The sequence below is a fragment of the Equus quagga genome, chromosome 11 (assembly GCF_021613505.1).
Source record: "Equus quagga isolate Etosha38 chromosome 11, UCLA_HA_Equagga_1.0, whole genome shotgun sequence".
Taxonomy (NCBI): domain Eukaryota; kingdom Metazoa; phylum Chordata; class Mammalia; order Perissodactyla; family Equidae; genus Equus; species Equus quagga.
This window is the reverse complement of record NC_060277.1, coordinates 53934240-53951379: the sequence shown is the minus strand read 5'-3', so window position 1 is coordinate 53951379 and position 17140 is coordinate 53934240. Positions and strand designations below refer to the sequence as shown.

The window sequence follows — 17140 nt, the reverse complement described above, 5'->3', positions numbered from 1 at the left end:
ATATAAAAATAAGAGATCATCAAAAATGAAATAGAGGGCCAGCCAAGGTGGCGCAGTGGTTGAGTTTGTGCGTTCCATTTTGGCAGCCCAGGGTTCACCGGTTCAGATCCCGGGTATGGACCTGCACACTGCTTGGCAAAGTATGCTGTGGTAATGTCCCACATAAAATAGAGGAAGATGGGCACAGATGTTAGCTCAGGGCCAGTCTTCCTCAGCAAAAAAGGGAGGATTGGCAGCAGATGTTAGCTCAGAGCTAATCTTCCTCAAAAGAAAAAAAAGAAATAGAAACATATGTCTTAGAAATGTCATGACTCACTCTGAATTTTCCTCCAATTATTTAAAAAAATATTCATACATTGAAAAGAAAAGAAATTTTACCACTTATCAATTGTTCACAGACTTGTCTTGCAACTGCTCGCATCATGTTCTGAGAAGCAATGTCTCCCTTGGTAATTAAATCAAGGAGAATCATTAGTATATTATTTCTATAGTTTCAGACTTCAATGTTTAACACACAAAATAAATGGAAGTAAATTTTAAGAAATACATACTCTATCGCCTTTCTCTCCTTTCAGTCCAGATGGACCCTGAAACACAGGAATTTCATATATTAGAAACTGACAAAAATGGTCTAAAATGACTCATGGACATGATGATGAAAGAGAGCAAGTTCTGTTTCCTAACAAACTAGCAAAACGACACATCACATTTATATCCATGTTACTCACGTTTTGCTTGTCTGTAAAAAGGAATCAAATCTCTCTCTCTCTGTCTCTCTCAGAAGCACATGTCCTTCAAAATAGTGCTGAGATATGAATTTTATGATCACAAATTTAGAAGTTATGTATTATGCATGCATTTTATGATGCCATTCACAGTATAGGCCTGAAACTGAAATACATATGAAAATTGCCCCTTGTAACATTATCGCTTCTGTCACGGCTGGGTAGCTCAGCTGGTTATTGTAGATTGTCCATGAGCTTGATCTTGGTTCAATTCTAGTAAGAACCACTGGGCTTTTTGTCAATTCCCTAACTAAATATATATCTCTAATTTCTTCCAATGATTTTTTGTGCATTGAGTATAAAAGGAACCACCTGTCTCCCTTATTAAATAACTGAATCCAAATGGTGGTCCCACATCCAAACACAAATACACAACATTTGTCCCTACTCTGTCAGACCTCTCACTGGCCATGAGAGGATCTTGGAAAAAGTTTCCTTATAGTACAAGAAGTTTTTATCTTTTAGTAATGTATTTCCAGGCTGCCAACTGCTATCACGGAAGGAACATCCAAACCACTGACAAATCTGATATTCAGATCATATTACAAACCAAACCACTTCTTACAGTCCCCACCCTTTTGTCTGAACTCCAATATCCCCAAACTGGTCTCCCTACTTCCCATTTTGCCCCTGTCGAGTCTATTCTCCACACAGAAGCCAGAGTGATAGTTTTTAAAGGAAAATTAGATCACGTCACTCTTCTGGCCCCCAGGGCTTCCCATCACACTTAGAATAAAATAAGAATTCCTTACCGTGAGCTAGATGGTCGAGTGATCACCTCAGCCCAGCTATCTGACCTCTCTTCTGTTCCTCTCCCTTCGCTCCCTTTTCTTTGAGTACCTGGGCCTCTCTGCTGGTCCTTCACATGCCAGGTCCACTCCTCACTCCAGGCTTTTCTTCATTCTTTTCCCACTGCCCAGAACCCTCTTCCCACAGATCTTCAAGCAGCTTTCTCCCTCACTCCGTTACAGTGTCACCCCCTCCGACAGGCTCCCCGGCTACTGTCTCTAAAATAGCCACGTTCCCACCACCACGATTACTCCCTAACCCCTTACTCTGTTTCTTTTTTCTGCACGTCACTCCTCATCGCCAGAAACTATCTTGTTTCTTCACGTTTTTGGTCTATATCCCCCACTAGAATCTCATGAGGGCAAGGACTTTGTCTTGTTCACTGCTGTATCTGCAGACCCTAGAACATGCGTGACTAGCACATTTAGACAGTAAACAAATAAGTTTTGAGTAAATGACTAAGAATGTTCCACAAGCAGCTCCTGAAAACATCCCCTCTCTGACATCAACAGGTTACAACAGCTAATGACAAGCTAAGGGTAACTGAGCCAAGCTCTCTGCTAAGACCTTTAGACATCCATCTGCTGGTTTTGGTTTTAGCAATTAAGGGAGGCTAGAATCAAGAAGAAAAGGAAGGGCAATTTGCTACTTAGAAGGATGAGGAAGATAAAGAGCAAAAAGGGGGTAGATAAGGTCCAAATAAATGTTACCAAATTATAATCATAAGAAAAACTGAAGTTTGGCTCTCCCTTTGCCAAAAGCACTAGACTGGTATGGAAACACTATTACTATTTAGTTTGGAGCCTTTTGTAAATTATAGGAATTTTTTTTTACATTTACTGTTACTTTGGGATTGCTCCTGGTGTGTTTTTTTAATTTACTGCCACCCTGAGATTGTTCTAGTATATATGATTTGTAGAAATCATGTTTATTGCCAGTACCTAGAGATCACATTCAAGTAAAGGAAGTAGAAATTTCTTTCAGGTTTCTAGCTGCAGCCATCAATTACTTCAGTAATATTCTTATGTAAGACTCTATTCCAGTCATGGTAAAATGAAATAGAATTCTGAATGGGTAGGAAAGTTCCACATACTTTTAACAGCTCTTGTCAAGTTTCTCCATGATTCATTGAGCAAAAGAGAGTAATAAAGTAATGTGCTAGGGTACCCGCAGATTATAAAGCATATCAGGAGTCCTTTCATCTTGATGATGCTTGCTGAATTTTATGTAAACATAGAAGGCGTTCCATGTCACATAAAGATTCTACCCTGTTTGTTTAATATTAAAATTTTTTTTAACTTGGGTTTCTGTAACTTGGACAATACTTAAGAAAAGAGACATTCTTTCCGGAGAACAGTCCTGAGAGATCTGTGTCATCACAGACTTAATTATCTTTAAGATTTGTGTATTTTTATATTTAGAATTCTATTCAGACCAAAAAAACTGCTTAAAATAAATTCATGCTTCATACGTACAAATAAGGAAGCGCTTGTAGAAAAGAATATGAAGGCCAACAGTCATTACAAATACTTCTGGATATTTTAAGAACTTCAAATTCAGTTTTAGAGATACTAATTTGAAAATACCAGATATGCATAACACCATCTCAACTATTATTTTAACCAAATCATCTGAGTAAAGGAAAATTAAACTGAATGTAAGTTGGAGCAGGGCAATCTAAAAACGTAAAATAGTGGACGAGATCAATTCTTTTCATTCTGAGACTCATCTTTGAGGACCCACAACGAAAAAGAAAAGAGCAGAGGGCCTGGCTGGAGCAGGCTGACGAGGTGTTAGCGACATCTCTGCACCACGGGGAGAGGTGCCGTTACGTCATCAGGTCATCAGGTAGTTCCTGGCGTAAGCAGCATACACTCCTAAAAGGCAGACTGTCCTGCTGACCCGGCTTTCAGTGTTTACACGTGCAGAAGTATGTGTCTGGGCTCATAATCTCATTCTCCTTTTAAAGAAACTCTATGACCCCAATTTCATCCCAGAATATTATAACTCAGAAAGAAAAACTTTAGAACTAGTACCAAGTTAAATCCATGGGCTTAGCATAGTTTCAACAAATGCTTCAAACACATGACAGCAGAGATAACATAAATATGCCAGCGCCCTGCAGCCTCCTTGTTATTACGGCCACAGTGCAATGACTCTGCACGCGCCAGCTGTCCTCTTACTGGTCTGCCGTGGTCTCCGGGTTTGCCTGGCTTCCCACTTGGTCCCGTGACTCCTGGAGAGCCGGGGCTGCCCTGCAACACACAAGCCAGGAAGGGAAGGTTGCGATGAAAGGAAAATCCCATCTGAAGTAACTAACACAGTGTGGCCAGTTTTAAAAGCTTTTAAAAGAAATAGCACATATTCACACATTAAGGAGGAGTCAAATCAAATTTTAAGATAAGATGAAGGGGAAAAAACTTGAAAATTCCCATTCAATCTTTATGGACCACAATATATAGCTCTAAAATATATTTTGAAAGCATTTGAAAAATACATAAATACATATAAAACCAGTTTCACAATTCACAGACTGTGATCCTAGTAAATTGGCTACAAAGTGAGTTTGCAGAAAGCAGTTTGTGTTTTTCAGTTTATTCCTATTACAAAACCAGAAAACCCATCAAAAGACAGGAGTGAAAATTCTGGCTGGGAAAGAAATTAAGAGGGTCGCCGGCTTTGTGCTAAATTAGTCGTTGTAGCGGCGACGTCTTCCCTGTCTGCTGGGAGCTGCACTCTCAGCCTAAAAACACCTTTGGTACATTCTCCACCCTTCCATTCTCTTCCGTCATAGCCATACCACTCACCCCAGCAAAATCATGAGAACTTCTCCCTGTTGCTTTTAACACAGCTTCAAGACATTTTAGCCATATTTTTAGTCTAATACATGTAATATCTACCACCTAATACATTATGTTCTGAAGCCCAAAATTTCCTTAAAATAGACTCATTAGATTTTGTAAAACAATTAATCCTTTACCTCGTCAATTATGCAAATTTTAAGCTCTATAATAAAGACCTAAAATCAAAGTTTACTATACATTTTAAACTCTCCTTTACCTGAGAACATATATATAAAATACAAATAATAAAATTATTTTAACATATGCTCTCAAGTCTTCATATCCTGCCATAAGACATGACGAGCATCCAGCACCTCAAACAAGTTAATTGGGATCTCACCTGGATGCAGGTATATAGATGCCATTTTCAACATCATTGGCTTCAGTATTTTCCCCAAAGATCTTAATTAGAAGACCTACTTGGGTAAAACTTGCTTCCTCAGAATGACTGAGAGCTGTTCAGTAACAAAGGTCCTTATAATTAAATATCATAGACCACAGATTCTTAAAATTCTAGAACAGGAATTAACCAGTGAGATCATGAAACCCCACCACTCCAAGTGGGGAGGGAAGGAACTGGGGCACTAACCAACTAGTCGCCAAATTAGTTAAGCATATTTTTTCAAATATAACCTGATTAAACAGAAAGACTTTATATTTTAACATATCTGTTTTCTCTAGCCCATTTTGACTTAGGAAAATAAAACACACAGTTCCCTTGATGGTGCACCCACAGCACAGATGAAATGTGCCTCAAAGGTTGGGTTACCAGGCTGTTCCCTCAATGATGGGGCAGGGAGTTTGGGCTGGGGCAACAACAATGTAACCCATTCCATTCTTACCGGTGGCCCAGGGGGACCCCTGGGTCCCATTGCACCATCTTTTCCAGTAAAGCCCTATTGTAAAAATGAAATTAATATGGATTAGTGAAATACTGACCAAGTGAAAAGGAAAAACAATAAACAGGTGGCTAAGAGTGAAGGGTGAGGAATTTACCCCAATTGCAGGTGAACTTTCAATATAAAAACAAATATACAGAAAAAGACCTTTCCAACTTGTTATGCCTTTTCCTGATAATTAATTTCTATATTCATTCGTTTATATAGTTATAAATAAAATTACTTTAAGAGTCAAACTACTCCAAAGAAGGTAGATTCTTTTTATGAAGATACCAGCTTTTAGAAGAGTGTAAAGAATTCCAAAGGAAGACTGATCCTTTCTGCTGAAAAGTCAATGTCCACAAACTGGCCCAGGAAGGATCAAAGTGGGGTGAAAGGAACGTTGGTGAGAAAAGTACACGACATCAGAAAAGATGAAGGAGAGGCCAACCACCTGACAGAAAACTCCCTCCCTCCTTCCCCACGCTATGACCAGACAGCCAGGGCAGGACTACCGACGGCCGAGCTCCTGGCGAATTTCTCTCCTCTGCACAAAAAAGAGGCGGAGCTGTCTTCACTGCCCACCACTCAAAAGAAAGAAAATGCTCAGTCCTCAGTTAATTTTTTAGTGGCCGGTCTCTCCCCATCTCACACAAAAGGCCAGACCCGCATCAGTGTCCAGTTGATTGGGAAGCAAAGAGGGGCCCCAGGAGCACAGCGCATCTCTGGCAGGCTCGAGCTCTGGCTCTCACGCGGCTCTCTGGACAGTGCCAAGTGACCTCTGCCTGGAATGAGTCACTCTGCTGCCCAGCCAGCATTCATCCCAACAGCAGATCTCTGAAATCCAGCCGAGGATTTCTGAGTCAGGTCGTTTTTTATGATTGTTGCATTCTTCTGTCAAAGGAGATTTTTGTCTTATTTTCTGCAGAGAATAAGAGTGATAATTTCATCCATATTCTTGGATTCTAGCAAAAATGAAAAACATTTGGGTCACTGCCTGCATTAAGTATCCACCCTTCCATTGATTTACAACAAAGGAAGTTTAAATTATTTCTTTAAAACTGTGTTAAAAATCTATCACCCCCTCCCCACATTTTATTTTTTTTGTCAGAAACTTATAGTGATAAAGATTTCAGACTGTTTTCTGGAAGATCTAGGCCTGCTTAGCAAAAAACAGACTCCAAGTTCATCTGATGTGCCATCAACATTGCTTCTGAGAGCCACTTCAGAAGCAGAAATGCTCTGGTAGTATTGCTTGAACAGTTTGAATAGCATTTCTTCCATCTGAGTTTCTCCAACTGCTATATAGGAGACTTTTTTAAAGTAAGTATCATATTTCTCAATAATCCTCCTTCAGTCAGTCTAAGAACTTCCTGATCAACCATTTTCTTTTTTCCCAGGTTTACTGAGGCATAACTGACAAATAAAAAATGTATATATTTATGGCATACATGATGTTTTGATATACGTATACATTGTGAAATGATGACCATAATCAAGATAATTAAGATACCCATCACCTCACAGTTATTTTTTCAGTGTGGCGAGAACATTTAAGATCTACTCTATCAGCAAATTTCAAGTATACAATATAGTATTATTAACTGCAGTCACCATGCTGTACAGTAGATCCCCAGAACTTATTCATCCTGCATAACTGAAGCTTTGTACCCTTTGGCCAACACCTCTCCGCTCCCCACCTCCTCTGCCCCTGGCATCCACCATTCCACTCTTTGCTTCCATGAGTTCAGCTTCTTTAAAGTCTATACATAAGTGAGATCACACAGTATCCACCTTTCTGTGCTTGGCTTATTTCACTCAGCATAATGTCTTTCAGGTTCAAGGTTCATCCATGTTGTTGCACATGACGGTATTTCCTTCTTTTTAAGGCTGAATAGTAGTCCATTGTGTATATAAATGTGATATATCACACCTATACATATATACATACATATAGATATATGTGTGTATATATATGTATGTGATTTTCTTTATCCATTCATCCATCGATGGACACTTAGGTCTGATCAACCATTTTCTTTTAGGAGGAACATATATCTAAGTTGGAGTGAAGAGGACTTTATTCTGATATCAGAAGGGCTACCCATCTGCAGAGCTGTTTGCTATAGTTTTATTCACTCTCCATTTTCAAAGCTGCCACAGTTCTTGCTGTTTCCCCCATGAGGGAATGGCTGAGGAGCCCCATGGCTGTTTTCATAGATATACATGTATTAGATACCTGTACAGGTGTTTTATTGTTATCTTCTAACAGTCCCCAAAGGTGTGCCTCATTGTGAAAATCATCTATGCTGAAGACAACCCAGGCATCCTCTTCCTTCAAACTCCATCTTGGTCACAAGTCCTCCTTCCTTTCCATGGTCCTTGGGCTTGCTCTCCCAAGCTTTCTTCTCTTTTCTTCCACCATGCGGTTCAAGTTTCCTTCTTTCTTTTTTTTTTTAAGCTGAGATGCCTGTCCCTCAAGTCGATCTAACTTTCCAAAGTTGTTTATGTTCCACCAGCTGTGCACCCTACTTTCAGCATTAGTAAGAGGAAACTGGGTGGTAAGCAGGGTACAGGCTGTGAGGGAAAGAAGAGAATGATTCCTGAAAAGTCCCCTCACCCTCAACCTGGGAGACCTGGGTGGCCTCACCCCAAAGTTGGATTCACAGATTAGAATTTGAGAGTGGAAAAGCACAGTCCTTCCCACTCCCTCATTTTTCAGAGAAGCAGTAATGGTTGCGATGGCTGCCTGACCACCAGTTCAGAAAGAGGATATTGATGGATGTGCACTGGTGACCCACCACATCTGCATGAAGCCCACATGGGCAGATGTGATGGGCCCAACAAGGTTTCAGGTGTAGCAGCAGCAAGCATGTCAGCCTATCATCACTGTTACAGTATTTGGGGGTTTGTTTTCTAATTGAATAGACTGACTTGTCACCCTTGTAATCTACTATTGTCCCTTATTATGATATAAGAATTCAAAAAACTAAAGTGCCAGTCTCAAAAGAGTCAGAAGAACATATATATATATGTAAGATCCTGCTGGTAGTCATATATTTTAACTTAATTCATTAGTCAGAATACAGACTATTCTCGGACTGTTGTCGGAACCAGAAGATGCTGAAAAATCGTTAGTTCCTTGGTTCTGAGCAATTCTAAAATCGCTTATTAAAGCGTTCATGGTCTCCTATGAAACCAAATGTCTCTACAGTGTTAAATAGAGCATAAAGGCCACGTTCACTGTGCTGCTCATTGACTTGTCCTGGAAAATATTGGTTTTCCGCACTAATTTCATCGTAAGTCAATAGCAAACCTGAAAGTTGCCACAAGTGAGCAAAATCCCTACTAAGTACCAGTTGTCTCTCTCTTCCCCGTGGCCTAGAAGTAGTATTTGAGATTTAAAGATGTAAGAAAGATGTCCTGACTTCACTGAAAGTGCCATGGAAATAAGACTACTCTCAGAGTTACATAAAAGCTGCCTCATAACAAAGATTTTAATTTTAGGATTTAAAACAATTTGCTAGGATTCTGGAATCTCTTTCTAATCAGGTTAAATTCTTTTTATGGACTTCTTTTTCTGAATATGATAAAAAGTAAGAAATGTTCCCCAAACTAAAATTTCAAGGACTTGCCTAAAGTCCCACCATTTTGTTTCATGGACCTGGAGATAGATCTGGTGTTGTATGACCCTGATCCACTGACAGTAGCTTTTCAGCCTTCTGTGAGGTATGTGAGTTCTGCATTTTCAGCCACACAAACTGAATTGTGGAGGGTTCCTCATTAATAAGCAACAATGTGATATCATTTCCAACATCTTTATATCCTGCCCAAGAAAACTTACTCTATCTCCTGGGGGTCCCATTGGACCGGGTGGGCCAGGTAATCCTGGGGTTCCCTACACAAAAGGAAACAAACAAATGAAACACAGTAATATACCTCCTGTGGGGGAAAGATGCTTGTTATTCTCCAAAATGTTTGGAGAAAACAAAAAGTTCAGGGGGCTCTGAAGAGAAACAGAAAACCAGAACAAAGCACAGTCTAGCCATACAGTAGATGCTCAGTCAACAGGCTGGTACCTGGACTGAACAGCACGTGCTTCAAAGGCTAAGACCAGGCATGAAATGCACATAACCAGCCAGGTTTCTGCTGTGCTGCTTAACCTTGGCTCATCTTCTGAGGCACTACAGAGGCGGCTTTTCAAATAGCACTTGACAAGTGAAGGAAAAGGCAAGTTCAAAAACACTTACAGATCGGCCTGGAAGTCCCGGCTCTCCAGCATCCCCTTTCACCCCTTGGCGACCCTAGAGCAAGAAGCAGGAAAACAGCTCTCAGGGGTCCTACAAAGACTATGTGCAAAGGGGAGACATGAGTCATTTCTGACATCTCCCCATCACTTCATAAATCCAATGTAAGCATATTTTTGAAGAGAGATGAATAAATCATTTTTGAATTGATGCTCACTTTTTAAACTACAAATGCTATGTTATAATTTCCACTAATAGTGTTATGGGATAATTTTATATAATTATGGGATAATATATCTACTTTAAAAGGACATGGTTTAACATGAGATTTTCATAGAAATAAAATACGAAGGAAAAAACTATTTTTTATTTAATATAGTTAATTTGGTGCTAATTTTAATAGAAAGATATTCAATGAAATGTTGTAACATAATTTTGGTCATTATAACTACATGCTGGAAGACACTTGTTACAAAGGCAAACAGAATTAAGCAAAACTGATATGTTTTATTTAGTAGTAATAGTAGGAAAAGGCAGAAGCCCCTGAAACTCCCTTTTGGACCAAGAAACTGAAGGAAATGTGCTCAACACTTCTGACCGAGAAAGTCCTGTTCCACCACAGTCGCATTTCCAGCTATAACTGATAGAGATTTCGTTTTTCTTCTAAATGCCAAAATAATGTATCTGTCCTCTATTACGGCATCTTAAAAGAGAGCTCTAAACTCTACCCAGTTATTGTATCTTATTCATACACTGTGTTTATCTTAAGGTATAGAAAAAAGTTAGTAGTTAAATAAAATATGAGCCTTAGAAGGTAAAACACATTTTATAACTTCAAATTAGCATTTGGACCAAAGGTAAACTTTTTATTAAAATTTTTTTCAAGAAGTAATGACGTAGATAAATAATACAAGCTTGCCTGAAGTCATGAATATTAGAAAAGGACCCCAGGGCTGCCAAAAATTAGAAGCAGCTTCAAAGCTTTCAGGATGTTGAAGGCTTTATATATCACTTATAAAAAATTTTTTAAAGGTCAGATAAGTAGCAATAATTTTTTTCTACACAGTTATGTTTTGTTACATACACTATTTACATATCTGAAGTTTTAGTCACAGGAAGCCATCTCAATGACTAACCTTGTTGAGTTCCCTGAGAAAACATTTGAGTTTGGCAAAATATAGTAAAAAATGTTCCAGTTAAACTCAATGTTAAGCCACCACGCTCACGTAATACAGAAAGCCTCTGTGCTTACTTGTTCTCCCGGAATAGACAGTCCGTTGGGTCCCTGGGGGCCTGGTGGACCCTGGGGGCCTGGAGGACCTGTATCTCCACGAGGGCCGGGGGGCCCCTAAAATGCACAAGACAGAAGCAACCACAAAGTCATGGAGCGCCCTTCTAGTACTAGCATCCAGTCAGAAACTTGTCCCCATTACTCTAGGACTCCAACCATAAGATCTTTGCAAGCATTTTGGAAATCTATATGTCTACAAAAGTATTTATTAATGCAATTCCTTTCTTCTCATTCCATTCTTCCTTTACTACTCATTAAGAAAACAAGTGGAAAGTACAATAAATTCACAAGAGCACTTAAATTTCCAAAAGTCTTATTCGAAGTGGATTTTTAAAGGAAGCAAAATACACTGAATATAATATGTTCATATATTTACATTCATAGATTCATACGAGATCAAAGCTCAAATTTCATCGGATTTGATTTATTTTAAGCTAGTACTGACTTCTCTTGGACTTGGGCTTATTTCTGGGACTAACATACGTGTACCTCAGGCAAGGGAAGAACAGATATCCACTGAACAGATACTCTATGGTGGAGCTGCCTTGCAATGTGTCGAGGCGGAAAAGACAGACCCAGGTTAGCATCCCAGCCTCACCATTCCTAACTGGATTAGCTTATTATAAGTGATATTATGACAAAAATTACACATGATCTCCACAATATATTCCCCTAAGAAACTTGAGTTGTTTTATGGAAAACCAGTATGGAACTGGTAGAAGGGCCTGTGATCCCCAGTGAACACATATGTGGCCGCTCAGCTCTTTCTCTGAAAAAGAGCAGCAGAACTAGCTCCAACCTCTCCAGCTCTCTAGTGGGACTCTGCTCCCGGGGGTCTTCCAGTGATGGCCAGGATGCCCCCTCAGCTTTCCTAGGTTGCACAGAGCCCTCAGGTTCTTCTGCAGATTCCCCAGGTGCAATTCCTACAGCAGTGAGAACTCCCGAACCTTTCTTTCTCTGGCCAGTCTAATCCAACATTTTGACATCCAGAGACAAGACAAAGATAATCATGTTGCCTAAGGCACACTAAACTTGAGCTTGCTCAAGGTCACAAACCCCTTCAAGTGTAAATTTGAAAAAGCAGACTTCAATATACAGATGAAAATTTAAATGCACTCTAAAATATACTTACAACTGCCCCACTGATACCTCTTTCACCTCTGGGACCTTTAGCACCGGGTCCTCCCTAAAATATACAGTAAGAGTACATTTTAGGGTGAACATAAGGAAAGCAGGACGAAGCTGACATAGGAAAATCGCTTCAAGAAGCAGTGCACTCCCCAGACAACAAACACTTCTACAGTTACTTACAAAGTATTCAAGCAAATATTTCATCTCATACAAATATGCAGGGAAAGAGAATTTCAAAACTTTGTATATTCTAAGTGTCTCATTTTTTACATTCTGAACTTTTCTTAATTGTTAGCAAATTTTGAGGTTCATTTGAAAATTTGAGATTTACTGGAAAAAGCAATCATGACTTAAATACAGAAAGGGGAAAAATCTGTTTTGGAATTACATGAATGCCTTCTTTAGGGAAAATAATATGCAGAAAGACAAGTATCTTGAATCTCTCAGAGTCTCGGAACATGTGGTTTAGTAACAGGAATTCAGAGACCACTGAAAGAGAGGGATAAATATGCTCGTGACATCCACTAATGTTATCTTACAGTTAGAGGAAAAATCCCTACTTCTCAAAAACATCCAAGTCACATCCAAGACATAATTTTATAATTACAAATATAGATCAGGTATGTCATTGGTAATAAAAATAAATTGATAGTAATTCCAGTGACATTTTGATTCTGTATATGAAAAGCTGGTTTGTAATTAACCTAAAATCAATTTACATTATTTGCTATGACTCAACTATAGTAAAATTTTGTGTTCTGATTATCTCTGAGCTGTTCCTGTGTTAATTAACCATTTTCTTAAAAGAAGCCAATAGGGCTTAGAGGTGTTGATGCCACCGCACAAAACCAGTCCAGGCAGATCTTGGATTGGCCAAATCAAGGGGCTCCACATTGATTAACGAGGTGGATCTCTGGCAGCCTTCAGGCTTTTGTCTTGCACTTTCTTGGCTCCCCTCCCCCCATGAATAGACCTGGTCATAGTCTTCTCATTCAAGTTATTCCAAACCTCAGTACTTTCACCCAGAGTTTATGACATCATCACATATGTAAATTATCCTCTTTATATGTTATTCTCATGATCTATCTGCCGCCTAAGGTACACATGTCCTCAGTTCTAAACAAGCTGTTCTTGGGTCAGCCTCTCAACTCTGGCTCCATAACATACATGCGAGGAGCTTTCAGGAGATGGAAGGAATTTTCAACATCATGCGATTACAGATGGAAATGCAGATTCACACCTTTAAGAGAAAAGCTCTTGAATACTAGCCGATTTCATTCTTGCCAGCATGGCTGGAAAAATGTGTTTAAATGTGTTCAAATTTTCTTCTCAATTTACTCCATTCCAGATCTCAAGACACACTACAAACATGGCCTCCAACTTAGCTTGCTCTGTCCTAGAAAACATGGACGGCTGGAAGCATTTTAGGCACCACACACTGGCAAGAGGATGATCACTCCAAAGGTTTAACAGGAAAACCTGGAAGGACTGTTTCCGTTTCCTTACCGCAGGGCCCGGCGGGCCTGGAGGTCCAACACTGTCCTGCGTGCACGTGCAGGCATTTGGAAGAGCAGGGCATTTCGCCTCATCTCTCTGAAATTTTGAAAAGAGCGTTTACCTATGAATTGAGGGTAAAAATAACTTCTCATCCACCACCCCCACTTACGCATCTGGGAAACGAGGACATCTGTTTCTCAACTTGAAGAAATGAGTTTTAGTTATCGTTACAAATAATCTTCTGCTGAGCCTTGCTGTGCTCCCTTACGTCTTCATGTTTTACTTTAACAAACCTCACAAGAAAGAAATGCTTACAAAACCACCACCAGGACCGCTGGTAATTTAATCCAATTTTCTCTAATCTGGAGTTAGAGAAATGCTAGGGATCTCAGATAATCGATGCCCATTTCATTCAGAATAAAATCTGAAATCCTTCCCATGGCCTACAAGGCCTTAGCTATTCTGCAAACCAGTGCACACGACTGTGCCACCACACGGCCTGCTCCTCTCCCCTCTCACTCCAGCCCCGCTGATCTTAATGGTTCTCGGGTGTTTAGGGCACACTGTGGCCTTAAGGCCTTTGCACTTACAGCTCCCTCTGGCTGGAATGCTCCTTCCCCATTATCCACACTGTTGCTCCCTCACTTCATTCAGGTCTCTGCTGAAATCTCGCCTTATCACTGGGGGCTGATGGTACTCACCTGGCTAACATCCCCTGATTTGTTTTCCATCCTAGGACTTTTCACTCTATAACGTAGTATATATCTACATCTTAATTCTTTCTCTTCCCCTGCCTTTCACTGGAATATTCACTTTTCACTGCTGTGACTCCAGCACATAGAATAGTGCCTGGCTTATAAAAGGTGCTCAGCAAATATCTGCTGAATAAATAATGCACACTCAACCTGTGGACGGATGCAGTTCATTGCTTGCTAAAAGCTTCAAACCCATCATCAGTATTCAACTTTCTAACTATTACCACTTACACAGATACTTGGAGGAAACCCATCATCTCAAAAACAAATATGGTTATCTCTACAATAAACCGGAGATATCCACAGAGGTGATGGCTTATTCTGTAAAATGCTGATATTTTACAAGCAATAGGAAGGCTTTGCAATAAGTGAGTTTATCAAACATGCTGACTCAGCAGGACTTTTCTTACTAATCACCCTGACTGTCAGGGAGAATGTCCAGATATGGTCTTGTGCATTCCTGGCTTTCCAGAGAAGGGTCACTGGCCTGAGCTGTGGCAGCTGATGAGCATGCACATAATGTGGGTCCCCTGGCTCGATCCTGGAGATGCAGTCGCTGAGTGCTACTTCCTCTCCCAGACCAGCCACATCCGCATGCCTGATTCCTGGGGGACTCATAAAACCACAACAGGATACCATCCCACTTTACTTACCCTAGAGGGAATATCACAGCATCTGTCTCTACTGGTCCACACTGGGCTGCAGACGATATCAAAATTCTGGATTTGGAACTGCAAACAACCAACAGCAACATCAGCTAAAGATGCAGGAAAAGCATTTTATGTTACTGTTTCCACGTTTTAACCCTTGCCAACTTCTGACATAGACTCTCCAGGGTGCAAGCCCTTGGGAGCAACACAATCCTTACTTCCTCAGGAAAAAACATAAAAACCTACACCTAAGAGAAAGAGATAGCAAATCAGAATGCACCTGTGAAATTCCCACTGCTGACTCACTTCCTTAGCTAAAAGGAAATGTTTGATTCCGTTTTGTTTTTTTGAGAACATTAATTTATTTAAGAATTAAGATTATGTTTAAGGATTTGAAAACTGCACATGTAAGCCAACTTTTAAGAGTCTACCTTCATAGAAAAATAACATTAAAAAAATTCCTCACTTATTCTAAAATTGATGTTCTTCTGCTCCTAAATTCTTACCTAGAGTGACTAATAACTTTTAATGACTACCCTCAGCTTAATGATTTCAATATAGTATATACTTTGTATCTTTCTACACTTTAAAAGTAAAGTTTTTTTGATAAAAATGAAAAGATTATTTAGACATAGCCATCTTTTATAAACCTGATATAATTATTCTATTTAAATATCAATCCAATATTCAATTAAAAGTCTGGATTTTAATCACAATTATATTAAATTTGCACTAATTGTCTCTATACTGTGTAATAAAAACTTCACTTTTGAATCTAGGAGAAGAAAATCCTATCCACTTAGAAAGCTAAATGAAATAACTGCAATTTTAATTAATTAATTTATTTATTTGGTGAGGAAGATTAGCCTTGAGCTAACATCTGTTGCCAACCTTCCTCTGTTTTCTTGAGGAAGATTGTTGCTGAGCTAACATCTGTGCCTATCCTCCTCTATTTTGTGTGTGGGATGCCACCACAGCATGGCTTGATGAGCGGTGTGTAGGTCGCAGCCCAAGATTCCAACTCGTGAAACCCAGGCTGCAGAAGCGGAGCGCACAAACTTAACCACAGTGCCAACGGGCCAGCCCAATAAATGCAATTAAAAACAATAATAGAAGCCAAAGTTGTTAGCCCTTCTCTTAGAACAATATTATTATTAATTGACATTTAATGTGAACTTAATTAGCCTGGTACAGTGAAAACCTTAGATTTAAAATTTGATTACTAGATAGCATTGTAAATAGAGTTGGCATGCTCCTGCCTCAAACTGGAGCCAGTGAAAGTTGTGAATAATGCAGTCCGCTGGCTGCCCCACTACAGGGATCTTCCTTCTGAGACAGACAGATGAGGACCCCTCCATAAGGCAGCACGGTTCCAGTGACAGTCACAGCCAGGACCACAATGCTAATGTCCTGATCGCACAAATCTGTATTAACAATTACTATCTTTGAAGAACAAAAATGAATCATTTTAGATTTCACTGATTATCCTAGCAACTCGTTGTGTTGCACTCTCCAATTGGACCCTATTTCAAGATGACTACATGATGTTCTCTGGTGCCTTGACTTCTTATTTTGTTTCTAGCAGTAAAGCATAATATTAGGTTCTATCGGTACCACAGTTTCTCAATGTAATTTTTCCAATGTTTTGGTCTGAATAAGAAATTTGACAATTTAAAACTCACTGAGGAAGAAAACCTCACTGATTACTTTAAAAATGCTATTTCAGTCTTAACACAAGGTAAGAAAAATGAAAGCACGTTACTTACTGTGGCTGATTTCCTCTCCCCTTTAAGTAGTTTTCCAAGAATTTCATAACCATCAGTTGTGATATTTCCAGCTTCTTTGATGTCTTTTTCTATAATTTCATAGCAGTCGATGTAAATCTTAACACTGTTTGAAGTCACTACAATATGAACCTAAAAAGATCATTTGTTTCCATTATAAAATTGCTACCCCCCAAAATTGTCTGACTTCTGCATATTTCAGATCACAGATTAAAAGATGCGTTATTCAAGCTATTCTCATCCCAAATCAAGAGTCTTGTACTAAAAATCCAACAACCACGTTGCAATGTCAATGTCATTTATAAACCACATCAAATTAAGTGAGCCACTTAACTTCTCTGGGTCTCAGTTTCCTTCCTCCACACATATATGCATAATTTTTTATTTTCCCACATGTACTCTTACTGAGATGACCAGAGATAATGTAGTAGATGAGATGACTCTGTAAACTATAAAGAACTATTCAAATACAAGTTACTAAATCATCAAT

General features: G+C 39.4%; 1 protein-coding gene across 2 annotated transcripts in view; it reads right to left on the bottom strand.

The window, feature by feature from the left end:
- COL12A1 (collagen type XII alpha 1 chain) overlaps positions 1-17140 on the bottom strand; it is a 108386-nt gene that overhangs the window by 6553 nt on the left and 84693 nt on the right. For both annotated transcript variants that reach the window (XM_046676244.1, XM_046676245.1), the window contains exons 52-62: positions 16633-16782; positions 14870-14947; positions 13471-13557; positions 11966-12019; positions 10795-10890; positions 9546-9599; positions 9140-9193; positions 5260-5313; positions 3758-3829; positions 552-587; positions 379-445 (exon numbers count right to left, since the gene is read on the bottom strand). In XM_046676244.1, coding sequence (XP_046532200.1) covers positions 379-445; positions 552-587; positions 3758-3829; positions 5260-5313; positions 9140-9193; positions 9546-9599; positions 10795-10890; positions 11966-12019; positions 13471-13557; positions 14870-14947; positions 16633-16782 — 802 coding nt within the window. The remainder of the gene's footprint in view (positions 1-378; positions 446-551; positions 588-3757; positions 3830-5259; positions 5314-9139; positions 9194-9545; positions 9600-10794; positions 10891-11965; positions 12020-13470; positions 13558-14869; positions 14948-16632; positions 16783-17140) is intronic.